At 39.5% G+C, this 25,877-nt stretch overlaps 1 protein-coding gene across 3 annotated transcripts in view; it reads left to right on the forward strand.

The window, feature by feature from the left end:
* The window catches only part of COL5A2 (collagen type V alpha 2 chain), a 171,160-nt gene that overhangs the window by 64,998 nt on the left and 80,285 nt on the right, over positions 1-25,877 (forward strand). The window contains exon 1 of one of the 3 annotated variants that reach the window (XM_010406500.4): positions 5,606-6,189. The exons of 1 other annotated variant lie outside the window; for it this stretch is intronic. In XM_010406500.4, coding sequence (XP_010404802.1) covers positions 6,087-6,189 — 103 coding nt within the window. In that variant the 5' untranslated portion in view covers positions 5,606-6,086. Of the gene's footprint in view, positions 1-5,605; positions 6,190-25,877 lie in introns of those variants that run through there. One more of the 3 variants, XM_010406501.4, reaches the window with a different exon arrangement.

The following is a 25,877-nucleotide window of genomic DNA, read 5'->3' on the forward strand; positions in this document are numbered from 1 at the left end:
TTTTTATTTTGCTAGGAAATCAGATGTAACTTGGGAGCAATGTGGTATGTAAGACTGCATTCTGAACTTCTTCCTCATGTTATGATTGGTAAGAATTTTGCTACAAACTTAAATGTTTTATTCCCCAGGTTTCAAGTAGATGACTCCATCAGCTTTGGATATTCCACAAATTCAACTCTAAGGCTGAAGATCAATGCTTTAAAAATAACAGTGTAATGATAGGGAAAACAATTGGCTGGGGTATTTACCATGCTTTGGTCAAATATTACAGAGTCTGATTGCAGCCAATGGGATGTTAGTCCATGAGACCAACAATGGAAACCACAGTCTCTTTTCTTACCCAAAGTGAAACAATTATACAGACAGGAGAGCTGAACACAGGTCCAGGCAGCATGCTGTGATAATATGACTATTTTGCTTCTGGTAGTTGGGGACACACACTTTTAGGTCCTTACCTTGCACATAAATACTGGTGACTATAGGGTTCCATCTGCATGGGACTTTAGATAAGAGCATGGGCAATAAGAGTTTAATTGAGCTCCACATCATCTTCCTGTCCTTTCAGTGGGGTCATTGATGCTTCTTACATTTTTGAGAATAATTTCTGTAATATTTCTGAATATGTGAAACCTGCAGCAATTACATCCATTTAAATAAACAGCAACAGATACAAAACGTCAACAACAATGGATAAAATCAACAGATTGAATCATGTCCTAAGTTAACACAATTTAAGCTCTAAAATACAGATACAGTGTTTTGTTTCTTAAAGACAAGGTATGTTATACTAGGACATGATGACAAGTTACCTAAGGGCTCATTTTGTGCTTGGGGCTGCACTGAGCATATTAAAGCACAGTTTAGTGGTCTGAAATCTGTGTTAAGACGAAATAGTTCTACAGAGTCTTGGACATGAATTTTAAAATAAAGGAATGACAATGAAAAAATATTATTTTAAAATTGTGGATAAAGTTTAGTGGTGGTGATTAAGTAGTCCTGAGCCTCAACACATCTTGTAAAAAGCCTACTCCTACAAGAGAATAGAGTTAAAAATATACTTTCAGCCAGATTCTTTGTTTACAGTCCCATTGGTTCAAGTGATTCCCTGGGTGAGAAAAGTTATTGGAGATATGAATATGCTTGTTGGATAGGACTTTAACTCCTTTTGCAGGGACTTTAACTCAATGTAAAAGAACAAAGTAAGCTATCTTAGGGTCCCTAAGGTAAATTAATTAAATATTAGGCAAAAAAGCCAGTGAAGGCCATCAGCTGGGACCTATTTGAATTACGGATTAGCATTTGCCCTTGCCACTTAAGTGGGTAGCTTGCTGTGATCCTTTAATGTTCTCACTTAATCAGTTTAAGTTTTTATGCAGACAAAAGCCAGCTTGACAATGAATTTGTAATAAGGAATAAAATAATGATGCTGTTTTTCCTGTTCTAGGTAAAGAATAATTTTCAGAAGACTTCATGCAAGACTTTCCATAATTATTTGCCTAATTAATTCCTTGACTTTTTTTTCTTAGACTAATGTTGAGTTTAATTTAATTGAGACATTCTAAAGGAAAGGCTGCCAGTGCCAATAACTTACTGAATACTGGGTTTGGAGTTCTTCATAGCAAAAGCCCATTTATGGTGACTGGCATAATCCAAGACTCCACATTAGCAGTTTTAAAGTGAAGTATCATCCTATGTCCCTAAATTAAAAATAAACTGAAACAACATTACAAAGATTGAATGCAACCAAGAAAGATATCTTTCCTCTATTAGGACTTAAATTCATTTATTAAACCTTCCTACACAAAGGCTGATGGGAATATTCTCCTGCAATTGGGCACCAATATTACTGATACAGCATCGTTTAAATCTCTAGCTGATCCTTGCTTTTTTGGTGGATTTCTCTGCAGGAAGATTATGATTTTGAGGCTGTGCAGTTTGGAATATAGTCCACTTAAAAATATGATTGAAAAGTAGTATAATATTCCTCTGTTTTCATTCTTGCCCTTTTCTATAGCTTCCTATTACATTTTCTCATTTTAAATAGCAGGATTTTCTCTCCTTTTACTATGTGAAAAACCTGTGTAAAATGGGAAAACTGATTCCTTATGCAGGAATGGTCTTAAAAGTGCAAAGTGAACACACTTCAAAGGAAGAACTATTTTCCTCTCATATATTATTTCAGTCATGTTCATTTTAATGGTTAATTCCAAGAAAGGGCAAGCATTTTATGTGGACTATATTTTTGTTAGTTAAATATACGGTGTGGCAATTTGCTGCCTTTTTTTTTTAAGCTAAGTGTGTGATCGAAGAAGTTATACAAGGTGGAAATTTCAAACCGCGCTTACCGTGGATTTAACTGCCTACATAAAACTTGATGGCAACTCTCACATTGACTTGAGCTCCCTTTGGTGAAACGACACTGCTTTGCAAAATCTTGCTTGTCTTTGAACAGATACCTTTTGAATTCCGCTAGAGCTTATTTCCAGTTTCCATGAATGCACTGATTTCATATTGATCTAAAACACTGGCCCAGGTTCTCAATCATAGCAGATAGCGTGCTCATTTAGATGAAGATGTCTTTTGTCAGCTTGGTACAGATTAATTTAGAACAGGAGCACTGTCACACTGTACGTAACAGCGTGAAAGGTGTGAGAGGCCCTTAAACTCTAGTGGAGAGACCCTCATGGAGATTGGATTTTAATTGCTCATACGTATGCATGCTCTGATGCATCTGAAGCTGCTAAATTGGGTTTTTCTGGCCTGACTTTGATATTTTGAAAGGTTTAAGTGTGTGAATTATATTTTAATATATTTCTGAGTCCTCACAACTAGCTAATAGTATTCCCTAGCCTCATCTATCACTCACAATGCTCTTTGACTTTTGAGTAATTTTGAATTTTACATGCAACTTTTAGGTCAGCTATCTGACTAGTACTGACTTACTGGCTAAAAGTAGGTAATATCAGCAAACAGGATATTAGGGAGCATTTAGTTTTGGGGTTTTTTTTCCAGAGTATTGTATCTTGACATTTCTAGGAGTGTCCTAGCTTTGGGGACAGCTTTCATTTCACAGAGACTTTTTAGAGCTTATCATTAAGGAGGACACACTGCTTTTGTGTGAAGATTTTGCTTACTGTGGTGTTGTTTCCCTTCATGTTGTATAAAGATTCTTCAAACGTGAAGGTTGCTCTAATGTGAAGCATGAAATACCTCTCCTGTGAAGACAGGCTGGCGGAGTTGGACTTGTTCAACCTGGAGAAGACTCTGGGGAGACCTTATAATATCCTGCCAGTACCTAAAGGGGGGTCTGTAAGAAAGATGGGGACACATATTTTGGCAGGGTCTGTTGCAATTGGACAAGGGATAATGGCTTTTAAGTAAAAAAATGAAGATTCAGACTAGACATAAAGAAGAATTTTAGGATGAGAATGATGAAATGCTGGAAGAGGGGTCTCAGAGAGGTGGTGGATGCCGCACCCCTGGAAACATTCGAGATCAGGCTGGACAGCCTGATCTAGTTGAAGATGTCCCTCCTTGTTGCAGGGTGCTTGGACTAGATGACCTATAAAGGTCCTTTCCAAACTAAACAATTCTGTGATTCCATTAGGGAGTGATTTTTTAATCATGTCATATCACTTTTTCATCTCCTGTGAGTCAATAATCAGCCACAAATTGGTAACTGAGACCATCCTGAATTCCAAGTGTCTCCTGCTGGTGGAAAGAGCCCAGGTTTGTGTTCTGCATTTCCACATTTATTGCTCTACTGAGATGGACTAGACAAAGAGGATTCGGTCCTACCACTTTGCAATGTCTCTGTCTACTAAATTTGGTGTGGTTACATACTGTAAGCTGGATGTATAGCAATTATTAGCTTGAAGGTGGATTGGAAAAGAATCTGCTCCAGGAGCTGGGGCCCAGGATTCTCCTCCCAAGGAATTTTCTTGTGTAAGTTTTCCTTGGCACAGAAGAAAAATGAGCTCCAAAAAAGGCTTTACTAGTGAATCCATGACCTTGGGCTAATTTGCAAAATTCCACATTCCTCTGTCCTTACAGAATCCTAAAATCTATGGAAAAAAGTGAAAAACCATTGGAGAGAAGTTGCTACATAAATGTACAATATTATTCTATGCAATGTTGGCTGCTCCCCTCTTGGGAGGAGGAGGGGAGAAGTGACACTGAGCATACTTGGAATTATTTATCTGCCCACTCTTAATTGCTTAGTCTGACTCTGTTCACAGTGGTGCTACCTGAAGATTTTCTCTCACTCATATCCAATGGGATGCTATCAAATAGGTCAGACCTGGAAGTGAATTTGTTTAAATGAAAAATGGTAGACTTAATGACTCCATATGGTGCTTGTAATAAAACTGAAAACATCTTTAATGCAGAACCACGATAAAAGGAAGTATTTATGAGGAGGCATAAGGGGATGGATTCAATTTGCATCCTTTTCTGTTTTATTGTTCATCTGTTTCAGTTATATGTCATATTTTGTTGGTGAGACCAAAGCAGAATTAGATATGAAGGGCAACTTCTAGATATCACTGTAGGAATCTCTCCTAGGAGTGAAATGGCAGAAGGTATCTTTGAATACCTCAGGAAAAAAAAAAAAGTGTCAACACTGCTTGGTGCAAGAGAGTAGGGGACTTTGAAGTTGGTCTCTTTCAGTGTATGTTTTCATTAATCTCTGGTTTTACTGTTAGAGTAGGTTTGATGTAGCATCGAAGTGCTGTGCCATTTTCTGGGTTACCTTTCTTCTTCTGGGCATGCTGGTCCTTTGAAGAGACAGAAGAAAACTTCACAGGCTTTAGGATTCTGCATCACTGAGAGGTGCTAAATCATGCTGTAATTAGCCAGGGAGTTTCCAATCTGTATGAATCCAGGTGAAGATATTTACTTCAAATGGGATTGTTCTCAAGCCAAAATGGCTGAACACAGAAAACCTCCCAGCAGATGAATCTACCTTGTCCTGCAGCAAGTATAGATGACCCCATTCTTAGCTAATGAGGGGATTAGTGACTGAGCTTCCTTTCAGCAGACCATAAACACTGTGGGAAGAAAGAAATTTAACATTCTACTCCCAGTTGCAAGTGATCCACAAAAGAGATTTGCTTAGTGCTCACACTAGTATGCTAATTAAGGCACATTGTTAAGGGCTAAATACTAGGCTGGGGCTTAGGTAGGTTTCTCAGGGAACAGAGGCAGAGAACCTTGAAGAAAAGCAGGTAATTGGATAGTTTGAATCGTCATTCTGGTGTTAAAAGTGTAGAGCATCTTCCGGTGATTTCCAACAGTCTTCCCAACTGGTAGGACAGTAAATATAGAGCACGTAGGCATTTGAGGAATGATTATTCAGCAACAGAATTCATTTGAGAATGATTATTTCCCTTTGGGTGAAGGGTGCTTACTTAAAAGTTCCTGAAGCAAACTGCCTTATTTTAGCTCTGTGAGCCTCTCTTAAGGAACTGGAGTCCCGCTTGATAACGCAGCAAGGCCGGGTGCACTTATCAGGGGAGAGGAGGAAATCCTCTGGCGCGCTGGAAGGGATCACGTTCCTAATAAGGGAATCGGCTCCAAATGGGACTATACCCTCCATGTCCAGGAAGCGTGCGCTGGGTGTGTGAAAAGCAGAGCTTTCTCTTCCCTACAGTGTCTTAAAACTCTGCTTTTGCTTGCTTATTAAATGGTCCTGACAAAGCACATGCACTGCACAGCAGCAGGAAAATATCCTGCAAGTGTGCTCGTAAAGAGAAAAGTTCAAGGAAGAGTGAAGCCAGCTCTGATTCGGTTATTTACCATCAATCAGACTGTTGCTTGGCAGGGAGTGGATGATTAGGAGCCTGAACAAGCTGAAAAGGGGCAGGAAGAAAGTGGAGGCAGCATTCTTCCTATTTAAAGCTGCATCCCCTGAAAGGAGCGTTTGCAGACTGCGCTGGAATTGGTGCTGAAAAGAGGGCTCGCAGACTTTGTCCTGGAACTGATGCGGAAAGGCAGAAAGACTCCTCAGCTGGCTTCATGGTGCTAAAATAACCTTACGATTCTGCACTTTTTGCTCCCCGGGGAGGATACATGTCTAATATTTAGGCATGATGGCAGTCTTGGTACAAACGAGAACTTTTTTCATCCTCGCTGCTTTATTAGGCCGATTTGTAACCATCAAAGCGCAAGAAGTGGAGGAGTATGAAGGTGGTGAGTTTCTCTCTACCTCTAAAACAATTATCATAATCCCCCCCTCTTTGCATGCAGTGTGTTTATTGTGTGATTTGGCTAGTAAGCGGAATGGAAAACCTCTGGGGTGCAAGAGTAACTAGACTTTTGCTTTTACCTACTGAGAAGGGGGCAGAGAGGGGTTTGCGCTTAGGGTTTTTGAGCGGAAGACCGAGGCTGGCGGCGCTCGCTGCGGGCACAGAGCGGGAGGGGCGGTCAGAGGCCAAGTGCTGCCGCGGGGCGCTCGGGTTGAGCCCCCCGTCCCGGCGGGGCTGCGGCCGCTGGGAAGTTCCCAACAAAAGAAAGGGCTTGGGACGGGGCTGGAGGACAGCTGGGCAAGCGAGCTGGGAGAGTAAACACCGAAGCCCCGAAGCCTCGCAGGGCGGAGTCGTTTGCGCTGAGCTACATCTGCTTTCTCACATTCTTTGTTTTAGAGAAATGCAGAAACGTGGATTCTCCCTTTTTTTTTCTCCCCTCCCCCTTTTCTTTTTATTTTCCTTTCTTTCTTTCTCCGACTCCTTTCCCCCTAGGCTCTTGCGGAGGGGCTGCTTGATGCCGAGGATAGCACAGAGCCTCCCCTCCGCCCTGGGGTTCGCAGAACGGGGCAGCTGCGGTTCGCGGCAAGCTCTGTGAGGGCAGGAGCGCTGGCGAGCTGCGAGCCTCACCCGCCTAACCTGCACTGTCTGCGGCTGCTTGCTAGCCCCTTTGTGGTTAATGTAATTTCAATGCCTCTGAGAAAGACACTGATCGTCGGGAGAAGGCGTACTGACCCTACTCTTTCATCAGTCGGGATGGATGTGGTCTGTGTTGATTTCCTGAAATGTGAGCAGGCTGGTTGTGGGACAGTCTGGAGCTATTGTACTCCTGAACATACTTCCTAGGCTTCTTATATGTAACACTGACTTCTTTTCCAAATTATGTCCTATAAAGGGACTTTGTAGGGCCTTCCAGCACACTGTAGGATTTACCCTACAATGCAGTTTGCACTTACTTTATCGTGTATTTTCAAGAGTGTAATTTTTCTTGTAACTGAATTTCTCTGGTAATACGCTGGATTGCATAAGTGAGGAGGAGTCAAAGCCTAATGAATAAACCAGTGCAATATTTCTGAGACTTTTGTTCTACAAAGCAAAATGAGACTGTCCTGCCCATGCACAGCTGTGTAAGAAGAGGGGGCACTTTATATAAACTTTTGAGTGTAATTCATATACTTGCCATAAAGGGAGGCATATTTTATGCATTTTTCAGTTACATGTCATACCAAACAAAACATTTGTGAGAAGATTAACCTAATTTTTGGTATCCACTTCATAAAAATTACAGCTTTTTGTCTGTTTAAAAAAATTTCACTATTTATATGAGTTTTCTGTGGGGTTATTACATGCCATTTACTGTTTTGTTGGTATTATGGGATAAACCAATAATGTAGTAACACGTTATGGGACATATTTCCCGTGTCCTGATGGCTGAGGCAACTGAGAGGTACGTGGTAAGTCAGAGAGCAAAATATGTTGTAATAAATTAGTGACATCTGTTTACACTTACTTCACTTACTCATCTTTCTGTTTGAGAATGTAATAGCTTTTGTCTACTATTCATACCCTTCTCCAATGTTTGTTATTTAAAAAAAAAAGAAACCAAACCTATTTTAGTGTGATGTGAGGGTTGGTGCAGTGAAGATAGAAGTAGGGTGCATTCTATACGTTGGTCTGGTTTAATTGCATAAGAAATGGATTTCAGCTTTTATTGAGTTCCTGATTGAAGCCTACAAATGCTGAAGAGTGGACAGGTTTTACCCTTAGTTTGTCTTGGGTTTAGTACTTATGCAGAGGTCTAACATCAGTCAACATTGTATTTTACTGCAGGTGACTTTGTCTATACAGCTGCTTTGTTTCTCCTTCACATGGTCAAATGTACCACTTGAATATAGGTACTACCAGGTGAATAAATATTGGAGGTATCTGGGAAAGCAAGAAAGGCACTTCAGGAAGTGTAGATTAGAAAAAAAACTATCAGACTTTCAGAATGGTAAAATACTGGTTTACATCCTGTCATTTTTCATGACAATCCTAGAAAAAGTAATAATTGAATGCTGCTTGTCAACTTCAGCCACAGTGGAAAAAAGAAGTAGCTCTTGTGGTAGTATGTTACAAAATTTATCGTAAGGGGGATCGATATTGATAGATAATAAACCAGGTAAAATGGTTAAAAAACCTTAATGAAGGAACTGTAATACTTCTTCAAACCAAACATACTGCTTAACAGTAATTTTTTACTTTTTTGGTGCTTACCATTGCTGTGCTTTTAAGTAATGCTGGTTTCTTTATTAATTTTTTTTCCTCTTGAAACCATTGCAGATTGATATGCTCTGTACAAGAGCACTTGGCTGGTAGTGCTACATGGTGCACATGCTTAAAATGCATGTAAAAATGTGAAAACCAGACACTTTCAAACGTAGTACAGCAAAATTGGTCATTTTGAGACTGACTGTTTAAATGTGCCTATTTAAAAGTTATTAATTAATAAGGTCAGTGTGGCACAATCTAGAAGGACTGAAAGATCCTGGCTTTAATTTCTGTGTAGAGACCTGGTCTAGTTCAGAAATGCAATAGGATCATAAAGTGCCCAGGAGGTGGCTGAAATTATGTGCTCTTTAAATACTGAATACTGAAAGCTCTGAACCTTTGGGGTAGGGATTTCCACACAACTCTACAGTCCTTCCTCTTTCCATAGGGCTTGGGATAGAGGAAACTACTAGCAGAAGCTGGGTGTCCTTCTGGGATCCTTCCCCATCCCCTTGGGAGTGTAAAAAGTTTTTTAAAAAATAAATTAGAAACACACCTTTAGTGGAAAATCAGTACACTTGAATCAGATCTGAAATTGTGGGAATCGCCTTGTTCAAGAGGAATTGCCTGTGCAAATTGCATGTGGGCATGGCAGTGGTGGTTTATTGCCGCCATCTCCCATACTTCTTTTCAATCCTATACATGCCTTTGGTTCTCATCAGTTTTTGCAACATACCCTTGTCTGAATTCTGTGGTGAACTATATTTTCCTGTCCACCTCCTGTGGTGTCTACTCTCCTTCAGCTGAGATCATTGTGAGACCTGGTATTGATTTGAAAGTATCTAATTTGCCATGTTTGACAGTGTGAGCAAGGGAAAAAAAAAAAGCATGGTCATTTTTCTGTTTGGATTAATGATCCTCTTTGCCTTCTTTGAATTCTCAAGGTCTTTAATTTTGTCTGGGAACCGTGCAAGGGAAACTTTGGAGACAGAAACAGCTCAGCTGGTGGAATGGGAGCTATTAAATCTGTCCATTATCTTCTCACTGACACTATCTTTAGGGAGATAAGATGTTACATGGCACAGTCCCCATAGTGGGGCAAGTGTTGGGAATAAGTTGACAAGGAAAAGTCCTCTGTAGCTGTGAGAAAGTAAGAGAATTATTGAGTATTTGTGCCAAATGCTTCTTTAGCTTTTATGGCTCTTTCATCTATGTAGAGTCCTCACAGCTCCTAAGGAGAATGATATTGTATGATTCTATATGAAAGCGGAAAAATACCCGTTTTTATGATTGTCACAATTTTAGTGAGGATCTGATGGATAATATTTAGAACTTCAGAATTATTGTTTAGGTTGGAAAAGACCCTTAAGATCATTGAATCCAACTGTTTGCACAGCACTACTTCAGCAGATTGATACTCCAGCTCAGCTTGGTGTTGGCTGTGAACTTGCTGTGATCCCCTCGTGCAGATCATTGGCAAAAACATTAAACAGGACTGGGCCCAGAACTGAGCCCTGGGGAGTACCGGTAGTGACCAGCTGCCAACTGGATTTAACTCCATTCACCACCAGTCTTGGGGCTTGGCCATCCAGATGGTTTTTTACCCAGTGAACAGTGTACCCATCCAGGCCACAAGCAGTGAATTTCTCCAGGAGAATGCCATGGGTAACAGTGACCAAATCTTTACTAAGTTCCAGGTAGATGACACCCCAGCCTTTTCCTCATCCAGTAAGTGGGTTACCTTGTCATCAAAGGAGATCAGGTTGGTCAAGCGAGACGTGCTTTTCATAAACCCATGCTGGCTAGGCCTGATCCCCTGGTTATCCTGTATTGATTTTATTTTTTCCCAAAAAGTTCCAGATCCCCAGATTGTTCTATTATATCTGTACCTCTGCTTTCTTAGTGAGAAAGCATGCATTTGTGTGTGCGTGCATGTAGGTATATATATTTGGGGGTTCAATCATAGCAAATAATTAAAAAATAGACATTATTATAGCTCTAAACAAGCAGAAAATGGCAATCTAGTATCCATTAAACAAAGTCATAATTCTGTGGGGACTAACTCATTGACTTTGAATATTTGGGGTTGACTTTCCTCACTGTAAGGGATATTCTACAAAGAAATTTCTACAAGAAGAGTTCTTCTGTTCAGCCTGAGCAAAACTTTGCTCAAAATTATGGAATGCATGAAATTGAGGGTCATGTTAAACTATCCATATTATCTTGTACTTTTTTTGGAAAATACTTTGTGATTGATGAATAATTGCTTGCTGTGTTTGTTAGTGCATGCATTTTTCCCCTTTTATGTTTACAAATATGGATTATTGCCATAGAAACCAAATGGTCATTTCATGACTCATGCTTTGACATGCTCAGTCTTCATTTCTTGGTGAGGTCTTTTCATCCTTGCAATTTGTTTCAGTGTGATGACATTTTATCAGCTTGATTTGTTCATGTAAAACATGCAGGACTGGTCCTGTTTAACAACAGTTAGTTTAACTAACATAAGTTAGTTAAAAATAAGTATTTTTTAACTTGCTAGCTCTTTAGAAGTTTTCAGAAAAAAAGAAATATCTACCAAATCTCTTGACTGATGATAAATGCACCTGGGAGCACCTCCTGGTGTTGCAGTTGTATTTCCTATCTGGGTGAACTGTGAGTTGTGATTTTTCTGTGGTTAGAATTAAACTGGTCAACTAGCCATATAACTTGGCTTTTGGTGTTTTTTGAGAAAAGAAACACAAATTCTTGTGTGTATGTGCAGGGAAGCAGAAACTGCAAAGGCAGATCTTTGTGCAACAATATAATCCTTTAGAAAAACTGAGCAGATGTTCGTGGCCTGTATACAACTATTTTTCTGTATACAGAGAAAGGCTACAAACTCGGTGCCAAGAAATAACAAAGTAACAATAAAAAATAGTCGAAATTCCAGCTGGAGGCATGTGATCTATCCTTATATGTACACTGTTTCACTTATGTTTGTCATTGTGACCCTGCAGATTTTTGTGTGTGAAGTCCTGATGATATAATTTTCTCAGAAATTCTTCTTAGAAAGAATCAGTCAAAGTGCTAATCCAGTGGATTCTCAGTTGGGTCAGGGAAGAGAGACTGGGCTTGCACTTGAGTTTATTGTATAGACACCCCCCTGCACCCCTCCCCATTCTTAATATAACGAACAAGGCAAACCCAAGTATCCTTTAGTGTAAAATGAATAAATTAATCAGATTAACTTGGAATTTCAGTTTTTGACAAAGGCTTCTTGGAGTTTGAACTTTGAGAGCACGAGGAAGGATTGTTGCACTGCCTGAAATCTCAAGCTGCAACAGACCCACCTTGTTCGACTGTCTTTGAATGCCCTGGTGAGACTGTCATGTGCAGAGGGTAATTTGAACTGGAGCATAATTTAAACTGGAATGTAGGATGCATTAATTCCAAGTTTAATGAAGAAAATATATTTCTTTCCATAGTATAAAATAAGAAACCAGGTACTTTCAAGCTGGAGAAAAATGTCTCAAGTCAGGTAACACTTTGAGGAATAGAGGTACCCAGGGGGTGGCATCATGTATTGCTTACATCTTTTATGTAATCAGTACATTGTGTGTGTATAAATAATACTGTTTCTTTAGATACTTTTTTTTTTGTCATGGGTTGTTCTGTGATTCTGTGCTTTTCCTAACTTAGAGAAATTTGAAGAGTTAGTGCTGTTCCTGAACTACCAGAAAGGATAAACCAATGGTACTGACTATAGGAAGTGACACAATTCTTTTCGTACAAATTCTTTTTTCATAATTTGATTTATAATTATGAAAACAGTAATGTGCTGGAAGCTTTGGATGCTGGTAAGCCCTTGATGCCGTGGTAATTAAAATATCCAAACCGTTGCTTACAATTATCTCTTCTTAGTAAGCAATGTACATTTTTCATAGCCTGCTGTGCTGTCTTTTATTCTTGCAGTGAGAAACAATTCCATTATTCCACTATCCCACCCGCATTTGCTATGGAAAGGTCATGTGTTATATAAGCACGAAGACTGATTGTCAGAGGGCCAGCGGTGGGATACTCTGTGTTCAGGGAGCTTCTATTCATGCAGACCCTCGGGATTCTGCTTGTATCAGCTGCTGAAGATAAGTCTTGTCTTTGGAGAACTGTCCTAAGGTTGTTCCTTGGCCGTGCTGCTGCCAGCTGAAACTTCATTGGAGCTTTGGAGAATTTGCATTTTTCTGCAGCTTTGTGTGAGCAGTATAGTTGGGAGAGTGATATAATGAAGTTGTTTTTATACTGAAAAGCCTTCATGGTATTTTGTCTTCATTACTTTTCATTTATAGCTTTTGGGCTATGTAGCAGTAGCATGGGAGGACTAAAGAATTAATTTGAATCTTTGTGCCCTTGTTCTTTGGATAATGTGGCTGAATAGAAACACAAACAGCGACTCTGATACTGCTGGCAGGAATTCAGAGCTTTGGACATGAACTCATTTAGAGTAAGAACAGAAGAGTAAACTGTCTCCCTGAGGCCTGCTCCCTGCTGTGCAGTAGATGTCTGGCAGAGGAGGTCCATACAGTATCTTCTCCAAATATTCTTTGGTCATTAAATGCTTGCCAGCATCCTTCAGCAAGCTGGCCACCTGAAGTGCAGGATTATGGGCATAATGACAGTGTAGTGCAGGAAGAGATTGAGGGAGGTAAAAGGAGTCATCACAGAATCACAGAACTATTCAGGTTGGAAGGGGCCTTAAAGCCCATCCTGTTCCACTCCCTGCCTGGGCAGGGACACCTTCCACTACACCAGGTTGCTTTGAGCCCCATCCAACCTGGCCTTGAACAGTTCCATGGATGGGGCAGCCACAGCTTCTCTGGGAAACCTGTTGCAGTGCTTCATCCAACTCAGAGGAGAGAATTTCTAAACCTGCCTTCTGCCAGTTCCTGAGTTTGTCCTGGTCCAGTTGCTCCAAGATTATTGCTTCACATTAAAATGATAGTGAAAATACAGCTAAAAGCCAGAAGGAAACTGTTCCTCGTTTGAAGAGAACTGCCTCTGGCCACTGTATTATCATAGGTAACCTCTGAGGTTATGCTGAGTGAGCATTTTGTTTAAAGCAATTCTGTCTCTCAGGAAATCATAGACAAGCTTGATTGATATTAAATCACTGTCTAGTCTGAAATCTCATGTCTTCTGTCAGGTTAAACATCCCAGTAGATCAAGAAAAAATATTTAAGGAAAAAATTAAACAGAACCATCAAACAGAAGCCGTTTTACACTCAGCTTTTCACAAATACTTTCTTTACAGGGTTCTATCAAATCTTTTGATGTAATAAAAATGTGCTGAATTGCCATAGTGATTGCTATTCTTTGACAGTTATTTATGACTTATTTTCTGTCTACCTTAATGTAGGAGTTTTTTTTCCTCAGCTGGAGTGTCTCAAATTTTCCAAATATTGAGGATGATTTAGTCATCTTTAATCCATCCATGCTATTTCAGAAAAGTCAAGTTACCCTGAATTTAGTTGATACAAATTATGAATTATAATTATAGTTAACAAGTGATATAATCAATAAACTAATAAACTTTTTTTTTTTTTAATCAAGTATGATCTATTTTTGGCTTTCTTGCTTACATCAGTGATGAACTTCTTGGTAGGAAAGATACCATTGAATAACTGGGTTATCTCACTCTTCAAAGGCTTCTGGAGGCTTCCTGCAATTCTTCTGAATAATCCTCAGTGTGTCTAAAGCTCTGAGAATAGAAGATGAAGGGAAGCAAGAGGCAGGAACTTCCAAAGAGGTGTTGGGAGTGTGGTGGGGTGTGTACCTCTCAAGGAGCCCTCAGCTCCATACAACCGAGGGGTCATTGTCCTGTTGTGACTTAAGGCTGTGGAAAAGGAATGGAAATAGCCTGCATTTTCCACTCCTTCAGAGGCACAGGCAAAAAATGCTATCTCTTTTCCTCTATATTAATTTTCCATTGGAGTTACTTCTTTTGTCCTTAAAATTCCCAAACCAGCACACATAATGCATGCATTGAAAACCTTTTGGTTTCTAATATTAAAAAGATTTCATGCACTAGAAAAAGAACACAATTCTAAGAGTAAATATCTGTACTTTAGAACTCCCTCAAATCAGGAGTGTTCTGGTCTGTAAAGCTACCCAGGATATATGCTTACATCTTTAAAAGAAAGTAACATGTGTCTGTAACTTACTGCACGTTAAGGATTAAAGTAGGTTAATATATAGTGTGTTAGATACATGTAGTGCATTTTACATATATATGTGAGTGTGGCGTCTTCCCCCTGTATGGGAACTACAGTGCAAGGCAGATGCATCTCACTGGTAAAAGTAATGGAGGATGATTTCCAGATGTTCAAATGCTTGCTTTGGCAAGAGGCAAGAAGTACTGGAACATGCATTGGCGGCAACAAAGGAAGGGAACAACCTGATGTCAGAGGCATTGAGCCTGGTGACAAGGAAAGCAGAACATGGAAAAGGGAGCCATGTGGGGAAGGAAGAGCCAACATGACAGTATGGCTGCTGTCACCATACTAAATCTTGAAATTATAGCGGTGACTGGCAGAGTGCTGGGAGTCTACTTCAAAAATTAGGACTGAGGTTAGACAAATTGTCCTTTACTCATTTTTTTATACTTCTTTCTTTTTCTTTTTCTTTTTCTTTTTTTTTTTTTTTTTTTTTTTTTTTTTTTTTTTTTACCCTGGGGGAAATGTTTGCTGTAATGATAGAAAATTCCATCTCAACCTGGACACTGAGATTGAGTAACTTTAGCATGCTTTGATTTTATATTTTCCCTGTAAAGTGCAGGGCCTTCCTACGAGTTTGTGCAGTGCAGAGCACAAAGCATCCTTGATATCAATTGAAGCCTTAGGGTACTACTGTAATAGACATACTGAGTCATTGTGCTAATAATACATTTCTGGAATGGCATGGATTTTCATGTTGAATAGCTGGCTGATTTCAGAAGTAGAATCTGGATCCTCAGCAAGGAAATCTCTAGCTAGAGAATCACCTGCTTGCTGAAAGGATTCGGTAGGCACTTCTGTGGGGCTGGCCGTCCTTTTTAGGGTACTCTCCAACACTCTGCAGCTTTACCACATTTTAGCAAAATGCACTTCTTGGTTTGGTTTGTTGTTTTTTGGAGAGCAAGGTGAGATGATGGGGAGAGAAGAGCTAAATCTTGATCTCTTTAGGCTGTGCATGTTTGCCCCTATAAAGAGTGCCAGGGCCAACCAGTGGGAAAGGCGCTGCTTTAATTTTTGTTAGCAATACCATTGTAATGGTTTTTAAAATGAGGTTATGGAGCACTTGGTTCTTGGGGTTGGCTTTTTTTTTTCTTCCAGCTGTTCTCTGTTTCTTTGAGTCTTTCCTGGTTTCCTAGGAAAACTTTGCAGTATGGAATTTATCTTTTTTACAGGCAGTTTATTTTGTTTGTGTTTGAATGTAATGAACATGGAAATTAAATATTTGGTTATTTGAATCTCCCATGCAGGAAAGTACTTTAGAACCTAACTTGAGGCACTTGAATAGTCTTATTTCTTGTAATGAGGTGACTTACACCTAGTTTATTTGCTCCTTAATGAATGAAAACTTTAATTACTTCAGTTTTTCTTTTAAAAGAGGGCAACAAACTTCAGGATCTGTTAATCTGAAGTATGATTTGATTAGGTGAAATGCAGCAGGGAGTTATCTTAAATAGAGTAGTTATCTTAAATATCTTTTATCAGTTCCATTGATATTTTTGCACAAATTCATGTGACTTTGACTTCCTGTCATCGGTAAACACAGCCCAGTTTCTGGTTTCACAGGAAACCAAGGGAGTCTTGGTGGCTTTGCTTTGAGTTTGCTTTATGCTCAAATCTGACGTAGTAAAGGACCTTGCATCATCATCTCAGATATACATGTACAGAAGAACATGGAAGTTAAGGCTTTTGGGGTTCTCAAGATGACATGTGTCCTTAATATGATAGATGAACTCCTGGTAAATTTTACATGAAGCTAGAAGAGATTCAGTAAAAGCTTAAGTTCGGGACAGAATTCAGTATGCCTAGTCTGTTTAGTAATTTGGCATTTGGTGCGAGTAATGTCCTGATCTGTACCTTTGTCTGGAAGAATGCTTCAGGACCCCTAGGCTGGAGTGATGATAGCACAAGGGAATGTGACTGCCTGGAAGGGGGATGCTCGTATGGTCCTGTTTTCTAACAGGATACAGCTGTGGCTTACTCTGAGTCCTATAAATGTCAGTGAGTGTTGACTCAATGTCATGAGAAGAAACTTTCTGGTGCGACAGTACCCTGCCTTTCTCTTACTGGGACTGGAATCACAACTGAGCAATCCTGACATGCATGCAATTTCAAAATGCCACAGAAGAGAGCATGACCCTGCTGCTGCTTTTCATGACTGCATCCAACAACCCTGCATTCAAAGCCCAAGTTACATCATTGGTACCACCTGCCAAGTAGAGTTCTCTTGAGAAAAGGAGTAAGGCATTCTGCCTGTGCTGCCTTTTTTTTTTTTTTTCAAGTCTACTTATCCTATTGGTTAAGTGTTTAAACTTCTGAAAAGGAGTCTGCAAATACAGCTGAAATACAGCACTGCTTTTTAGCTAAAGCTGGTCTGTGGGCTGAACAATGAGTTGGAGGGGAAAGCGTGCACTCTTAAATAGTATTGTTACCCAGACTTAGAAGGCACCAATACTCAAATTAGCTGGGATGGTCTTAGGATCCAGGTGTGTAGCTCCTGGGAGTGTACAGCTTCATTGAATAATTCCCTACATGACTTGCTCTTGGACACAGCTGTGAGACACTGTGCAACACTTACTGTAGGGAATTACAGTAGAGGTATAGGGTGTGCTGAGCCCATGTTTAAAGACCTTTACCCAGTTTGTCTCTTTGCTTCCACCCTCACACAAGAAGAAAAGGTATGGCTTTAAAGGATGCCTGTTATCTCCCAGTATAATCATATAAATCTGAATCTGGTTATGAGTAATGGAGTGGTTCACCTTCTGACTTTCAGTTGTTTACTTTGAGAGCATAGATCTGGGGCTGGTTTAGCAAAAGGATATGCTTCTACTAAAATTAGTTTCTAGTTTGTCAGAACTGCCAACTTATACTTCTGGTCACCAAAACCAAAAAATCAGAATTACTTTTTTACCCCAAAGTGGATTTTATTTCTTCATGAGATGGCTAAATAAGTGTTCATCTTTTTCTTGTGTGCATGTACTTTCTCTCTCTCTCTCTCTCTCTCTGTCTCTGTCTCTCTTTCTTTTTATTGTTTTTTCCCTTTAAATCTCCTCCCTTCCGGAAGTTGAAAGACTGAAATTCCTCCTTGAAGTTTGCAAGACTTAGAAAATTCTAAGTAATTTGTTTATACAATGGAATGCAGCGCACAATGAGATGTAAATACCAGCACTCTGATCCTCTGGCTTTTGCTTTTGTCTTGAATTATAACTATTTATTGAAATGGCAGAGTGAGCTTTAGGACATTTTGTCAGAATCAGGCAAGAAAAATAGCTAATTATTATGACCCCTTTTGATATCTAACAAACTGTGAAGCTTGAGGCTAGATCTTGCTTAGGCCTGGTTCTTTTAGTGCTTGCCTGAGTAGACAGGAGGCAAGATTTTTTCACAGGGATGGATGGGGGTGGTGTAAGTGTTTTTAGATTTTTGAGGGGGATGGGCATTATTTTTTTTTTTCCTTCCCCCTGGAGTTATCTAGAATAAGGATGATGAAGACTTGACAAGGGATTTTAGAGCTAATGCAGAAGAAGCTTCTCTTGCCCTTTGTGTGTCCTGTTAAAGCAATGCTTCTTGTACTGCTTGCCTTGCTCTGAGAAGACAACCACAAATGGTATAGGACAAGCCTGGTTAAGGCAAGTTTAATAAAAGAAATTGCAGCGGGTTCTGGCTGACAACAGCCTCTGTCAAGCTGAAAAACTTACCTTAAGTTTGATTAGGAATAGAATTACAATGTTTGAGGAACACAGATATGAAAAAGCAAAGGCATCTGCTGTGTAACTTGTAGGTTATTACAGAGGCAGTTACAGCAATTACACTTTTTGTGCAATGCAGCACAATATCTTCAGGCATCTAAAATGTTTCTTTCAAGTCTTAATGAACTAAAGATAGCCCCTGTCCCTGAGAGTGATGTAGGTGTGTGCCATTCTCTGCTACACGTTTTTGTAGCCTAGTAGGAGATTTGAGGCTGGGAGAAATTGCAGATCTAACTATTATCCCTAATGACAGATATACTACTGAAGAACACAAAGTATTTCCTCAAAATGCCTTTTTTTTTGTTCTAGCTTACACTACTTTTCTTGGTGGTGGTTGTTTTTTGGTTTTTTTTTTTAGTTCCCATCCTGTGGGAAACTTGTAGGAGCCTGCAACCAGACAGCTCTGGTTTTGGAAAGGAGATTGTCTTCATGCAAAGTGCCTGAAGGGTAATGTTTTCCTTTCAGTCCACCTAAATGCATAATGAGTTTTCCAGTACCTGTGTTAGCACACTCACAGCCCTATGAGGAAGAGTCTGACATGATTGCAAAATCCAGGTTTTCGTAGCTGGTGAAATTTCTGGTATGTCATATGTGACTAAAGCTCATGTCTTGTGTTGCACCAGAGCTTTAGACCATGCTTACTCAGAGAAACCGTCTGCAGAAAGAAATGTGAGTCGTAGGAAAGAAATGTAGGTAGTAGGACCCTAATGTGAACTGTTTGGTTAGGGCATGAATATTCCTTTTCTAATAAAAAAGGAAAAATTTGGTGATGCCCTAAACAGGCTGGTCTGTATGTTATGCAGTCTGCATAAGAGTGTAAGAGCCGAACAGAGAGCAGAAAAAATGTACACATATTGCAGCTCTTTTTGATCCAAACTGACTTTTCATTTCTGATTAAGGAATATTCTCTGAGTCATTGGGCATTTGAATTCTCTATTTTCATAACATGTGAATAGTTCAGCAATTACGTGAAATTAATCAGTTGTTGTGTAGGAAAGTTTCCCACTCAGTTTGAGGTGTTACCTGCATTCATAAGAAGTTAATATTAGGGAAGATGGTACCAGGACATCAGGTGCTTGAGGCCTGATTGAAAGGGAGTGAGTTTGTAAAGCCAGTTCTGGAGCCTGTGTGAAGCATAGCTTGGCTCCTGTGCAGTGCACCTCTGAGGCAGTATTATGAGCTTTCCTGGTCTCTCAGGCTTGATACTAAAAATAGCAGGAATATTCAATTGTGTAGCTCAGTTGCAGGAGAATGTTTTGCAAAAGACTGTTACACACATTTTGCTGCCTGGTTTGAAAGAAGATGCTTCTGTAACCAGGTAGATGATTGGACATCAGTGCTGTTCTGTGCTTTCAGTGTTTATTACCAGGTGTGCATCTGGGATTTAATTTATTGCCCTTGAGAGATTCCCAAGGGTAATTATGTTCTGAGTAAAGCAGTCACAGGTTCTGTACCTTACCAGTTGGCTCTTCTGTCTTTGTGCCTGTATCACTGGGCTCCTCAGATCGTATTCTTTTCAGAGAGAGCTTGCCAGTGAGACCTTTTTCCATGTTGACATCGAACGGTTCTTAATTACCTAAATCCAGCCAGCCACAGAAAATATACTTAATGGAGGGACCTTATAGAGCTTAAAGTGCAGTTGAAATTACATAGCAGTTATGGGAAATGCATGGTTAGGTATGCCCTAAGCTGTGCCTTCCCTCAATTCTGCACCACGAAAGAAAAACATCATCTGTATCATTCACTCCAAATTTGCTTTTGTTGTAGATGAATTACTTTGAAGGTAAAAAGGGAGAACTGTTTTCTTTAATATGTATCAATTCCCATTAGTAAAACAGTTAGAAAACTAGTGCTTAATGATCCTAATTATAGTTCTGAGTTGATTCCTGCATTGGAAAAACAGAATAAACATGTACACTTTTATTGTTTGCCTTTATAGATCAGCGTGAAAGTAAGAAAAGTGATTAATTTCAAGGCAATGTTTTGAACAGTGAAATTTTATTATCACAGTTAAGATGGTTGTGAAGTGGAAATTTGATTCTGATATGCTTGGCACTGAACTACCAACTTTAGATATTTTACATGTAGTGAAAATACTTTTCATGAAGTAGGCACTGAAATAGTTTGAGGGAGAGCTGCCTATGCAGATTTTGTGTATAACTGGGATGATAAACACTTTATTTGAATGTGATATTTACAGGTTTATTTGTACAATAAAAATTTTAGCTGAGAAAATGATGAGTGAAACTTTTTTTTCTCTTACCATGCAGCTCCCAGGAGCTTCACATGTTTTATTTGTTTTTCTTCTGGTCGCTGCAGCATGTAGTGTAAATTCAGAGCTTGGTCACCAGTGGTCTTTGGAAAATTGCTTGGAAATGTCTCCCTTTCACCAGACGAGGTTGGGCCTGATGTCAGTGCTGAGACCTAGGAGCAGTTACTGACTGATCCCGGGGTGACATCCAGGCTGCCACTGTGTGTGATGAGCTTGCTCCCTTCTTTTAGGCTGGTACCTTTAAATGCCAAGCCAGTATTTGCAATTCCTGAATTTGACACAGAACCAGTGAAATAAGGGCAAGCCACCATTTATTTACTTCAGCTTTCATGAAGGAGGCCTATCCCAGGCTCTAGGCAACCTGCCATCAATTATCCACACAATTCATAACAAAAAAGGCAAAAAAGCAGTAAACCATACCCACGTTTGCCAACTGCCTTAGCTTAGGGGAAATGAAATCATCCAGCCCCTTGCATTCCCTTAGGCCCTGTAACTGCCCCTATCAAACATTTGTTCCAGAGACAAGCTATGTCTCTGTTGGAGTTAAAAATGTACATGGTAATATATTCCAACAGATCATGAAATTTCCTAGCTTAGAAAGCTGGCTGTGCCAAGCTCCTCTTCTATAGACTATAATTTCCTTTCTGAAGAGAGAAGGAGCATCTGGACCTACTCAGTCCCCAGCACAGAGCTTGTCCACGTCAGCAAACTGGAGCTCCAGTGCAGCTGCCCAGGGTCAGCTCTGGACTGCCTGGAATCTCCTTATTAAACAAGCCCAGAGTTTTGGATCTGGACCAAACCCCTAGAACTGAACATGCTGGGACATTTGAAAAGTCCTGTTTCTATACCAGAACACGCTTGCAAAAGGTCATTGATGCGTGCTGCAGACATTTCCCTGAGTGCTCCAAGTCTCAGATTTCAAGCGCAAAATCTTATCCGAGCATAACTGTGATTAAAAACCCAATTAATGGAGGGGTCTGCTTTCATTTGTCTCTCCAGCGGACAAGGGAATAGACTGTGTTTAACTTTTATGATCAGAATCAAACTGTCAGTTTAAGATTATATTGGTTTCTTTAGAAGAATTTGTTTAGATCTTATATTCTCAGCCATTGTTGCTTGACAGAAATTTTCCAGTAATTAAACTTCTGTCAAAGGCCATCCTTGAACTGTGCTAATATAAAGGTATAATTTGGCATGAATGGCAGATTATTAATTTTGGGGAGAGGTTGGTGTGATATCTAATTTCATTCCTGGTTCTGGCTCCATGGTTCTTTCATAGATGACTGTTCTTCTGACTTTGCTAAGAGAGAATACAGTAACATTATTCTTGGCACTAAACCCAAGAATTATTGGCTACTGACATGCTTGGGTAGAGGGAGACATACAAATGGGATCCTCAGTACACATTAGTCAGGGAGATTGGAACAAGATGCTTCCACTGGACAGCAGTTGTCTCCTGACCCAATTGCCTCAAAAAACCCCAACCCCAAACCCCACACTAAAACCCCAACCCCCTTATCCCCCAAAGAAAACCAGCACCAGTCTGGGTTTTCTGATTTTCAAGGTGCTGTGTTGGCTGCCAAGTCCCACCTAGGATGTTTCTGAAAGGCTTGGTTGAGCAGCACTGAAACTGGTCACATCTGCAGTGGATTCTCTGGGGTTGGTTTACAACACCAAATAATTTTGCAGTATGTTTTTCCTTTGATTGCAATTTTATACTTAGGTAACTAATGCATGAAAAAATGTACTGTCAAGTCAGATCATTTGACTTACTCTCCTGACATTTCTTTTTGGAAGAGGCAGATCTTGGAATAGGTTTTCATCTGGTGTAAATTACAGTGCTACTGTTACTTCAGTGGAACAATTTATGCAAGCTAAAGGTCTGCAAGATTATCCAGAGGCCAGGTGTGCCACACATTCTGTGTTTTACCCCACTCTCTGTAAAATTGTAATGTATTAATGACTGATGGATTCCTATTTTGGTATTTGTTGGGGTGTGTATAGCTAATGCTAATCAGTGTTAGCAATCATGCAATGAAAGTATTATCCTTAGTAAGCTTCCCTTGTGTGTAAAGGACATGCATGAATTTGGAAATATTTCCTAGCCTCCAAGCTGTAATTTGGGGTTAGGAGAAACTCCCACCAATGCGCACACACTTCTTAAATTGGAGAAACAACGCCTGAAAATGTAACAAGTTATTTGCTACCTTTTGGGTTCTCATCCAACACAATCCTGAAAAGCCTGAATTAAAGCTCAGATTAGGGCCTCATTCAGTTGTTGTGATGATGTACTGAGATTCACAGTTCTTTGTCCTAATTGCAGAACATGAAAGATAATTTTTCTGCCCTCCTGGGTGAGAAGCTGGGCCCTGTTATGGCCTCGTATTGAGTGGACAGTGGATGCCATTTCAGGTATCTTGTGATGTTGCCCATGAAAACAGCTGAATTTATAGCCCTATGAAGTTTGCATCAGAGATGAGGACTATGGGGAATGAAACAGACATGTTTCAGTGTCTTAATTCCCATTCAGAAGTAGATAACTTAGTATTTTCACTGATACTACTGTAAACATTTTGAGAGAGGAGCAGATCTTTCTGCCTGCTCCCTCAGGACTTGGGTAAATCCTCGTTAGGACTGCAAGTGTTGCCTTAGATTCTGTGATATTAGTAAAACTACTGATACTACCACCTAAATGTAACCTAGGAAGCTTGTTTGTCTCCTCCTGACTGAAATGTTTTATTATTTAAATTAAACATTGTGGTATCATCAAGCTTGTGATCCACGGAAATGAGTAAAATTAGGCAAATTATGTCCATGTTGTTCTTTCCTGTATTTTAAGTCAGGAAGAAAAGCAACTGGTAAGAGTAGTATCCAGGTAAGTGAACATTTGAAGTTCTGTAATCTCCTGGAAGTATAGAAATCCCCTGATTGCTACAGAGCTCTTCTTAATAGACCGGGGCAAATGCTGAAGTGTGTATAAACAAATATGTGTATGCATATGTGGGGCAAAAGTAAGGAAAACATTTATTATGTTGATGAATGAATATTAGTGTATCACTTAAAAAGAAAAGCAAGACATTGTGAATGTTGGCATAGTGAGATATTATTTCTTTTTTTCCCCCCAATTTTTATGGAAATGTTTAGGAATAACTTATGCTTTAAAATTTCTTTCTCTTCTGGTCAAATTGTATTTCCAAGAAAGAGGTAGAAAATAGTATAAAACAAATTTAACTTGTTTTAAACAAATAAGATTTTTATTTCAGCAAAATTGAATTACTAGAAAAAAATGTACTTAGATGTCAGGCTTTTTACCATAGGAGAATTTCTTAACTGATGTCCATGTGTAAGTAGTCCTCAAATCAATGAGATAAGGGCCTCCCATCTCTTCCACAGCATCTGTAACTGCTGTCCCTAAAACTAGGGAGATCACTGCCCTTGCTACAGCACTACCATGGATGTTTCCAGTACTGCTGACTTGACTGAAAAATTATGTAAACAAGAAAAATGGACATGGAGCCAAAGAATTCACAAGCCGTGAAACTCAATTGGGGAAGAGTTGAGTTCCATGTTGAGAGGAGACATTTGTTGTTTCACTGGTTCCTGGCTTTGCAGCATCACACGGCAGCACTGGATTGTTGGGGAGAACTGGAAGGAAGAAAAGGGGGAAAAGGGAGGTATACCTTTCTTTCAATCTTGTGCTAAATCAGCAGTTTTCAATTAAAACGTAGGGATTTGCTGGTTTTTTAAGATCTTCAATTTCCGTGCTATTTAGTGTTCTCTAGAATTGTCCCAAAACTTAGTAACCAATATGGTTGAATGTAAGTTATTGTTTAATATTGTGTATTGGTTAATAATATGCCTTATGTTCCAGAACAAAAATAATCAAGAAAACATACACAAAAAGAAATGAATTAATGACATGACCTGTTTTGTATTTAATGAATAATTATAATGGGATATGTTTCTTTGTTTCTCTAAATAATTCTGCCCTCTTTTTTCCTGCCATTTGATAAGCATAGTTTGGGAAAATGGAAATACGAAATGTGACACTGATATCAGCTTTCTAAAATTTCATTCTGACAAACATTTTCTGTACTTGATTGGATCCTGACAGAAGTGCAATCAAAATATTTTGTAGCCAGTGCAGAGAGGCAGGAAACACTATTAATCTTTGTGGGCCATGGTCTTTATTTTTGTAGCTAGGGATTAAAGTACTCCCCTATATTTGGCAAGAGAAGACCCTTATTTGATAATACTTAGTAACTTGGCATCACATCAGTTTCCATAATTGCTTTTGCATGTATTACACTGCAGCTGTTTCTTTTCCAGTGATCCAGGTACTGCACTCTGAGTTACCTGAGATGAAACCCTTGTACTGTGTTAATAAGTATCTCTCCTGTAGGTGTAATGGTGGTGAGACCCTTTAAAAAAAAAGACTTTCTGTTTATAAATTAATTGGAAACGTTTCTGACTGTAAGTATGTTTGTCACTCCAGTGTATGGAAAAAACGCTGCAGGTTCTGGCTTGTATTTCTGGAGAGTCAACATAAATGCTTAATTAAAACAACAGCAACAAAAGTTGTGTTTTCCTATTGGAAGGGACCTTAGGTTGTGATGAAGGTAGTGTAAGTAACTGTGTGTAACAGATGATCCTTTTTCATGTGACAAAAGTTTAATGTGGAGAAATCATATTTATCTTAATTACAGAGGGGACTAATGAGAAAAATTACAGAATAGAAAAAATATGCAGAAGTTAATGTGTAGTGTTTAAGTGTAAAATCTGTTCAAAAAGTGCCCCTAGAAAGTTTAAAAACCTGCCTGTGGAGTCTGTGCGTATGAAAATGGGGGTTTCCACCTAGAGTCAACTTAAGCACCTTTGGGGCAGTCAGAAGCCATTTCTTCAACTGCAACAACCACGCCAGAGGATGAAATGTCCTTGCAGAAGAATTGCTTTGAGGAAAGGTACCAAAAACGTGGGAACTGGACATCTTTATTTGTGTTTGATAATTGCTCATGCGACAGAATCGGACTGAAGTAGTACCATTGCTTAGCTGTTGTCTTTGGTTGGGGTCAAGCTGTAGTTCAGCATGACAAAATAGGACATGCAGTGTATTACAGAG

The sequence above is a fragment of the Corvus cornix genome, chromosome 7 (assembly GCF_000738735.6).
Source record: "Corvus cornix cornix isolate S_Up_H32 chromosome 7, ASM73873v5, whole genome shotgun sequence".
Taxonomy (NCBI): domain Eukaryota; kingdom Metazoa; phylum Chordata; class Aves; order Passeriformes; family Corvidae; genus Corvus; species Corvus cornix.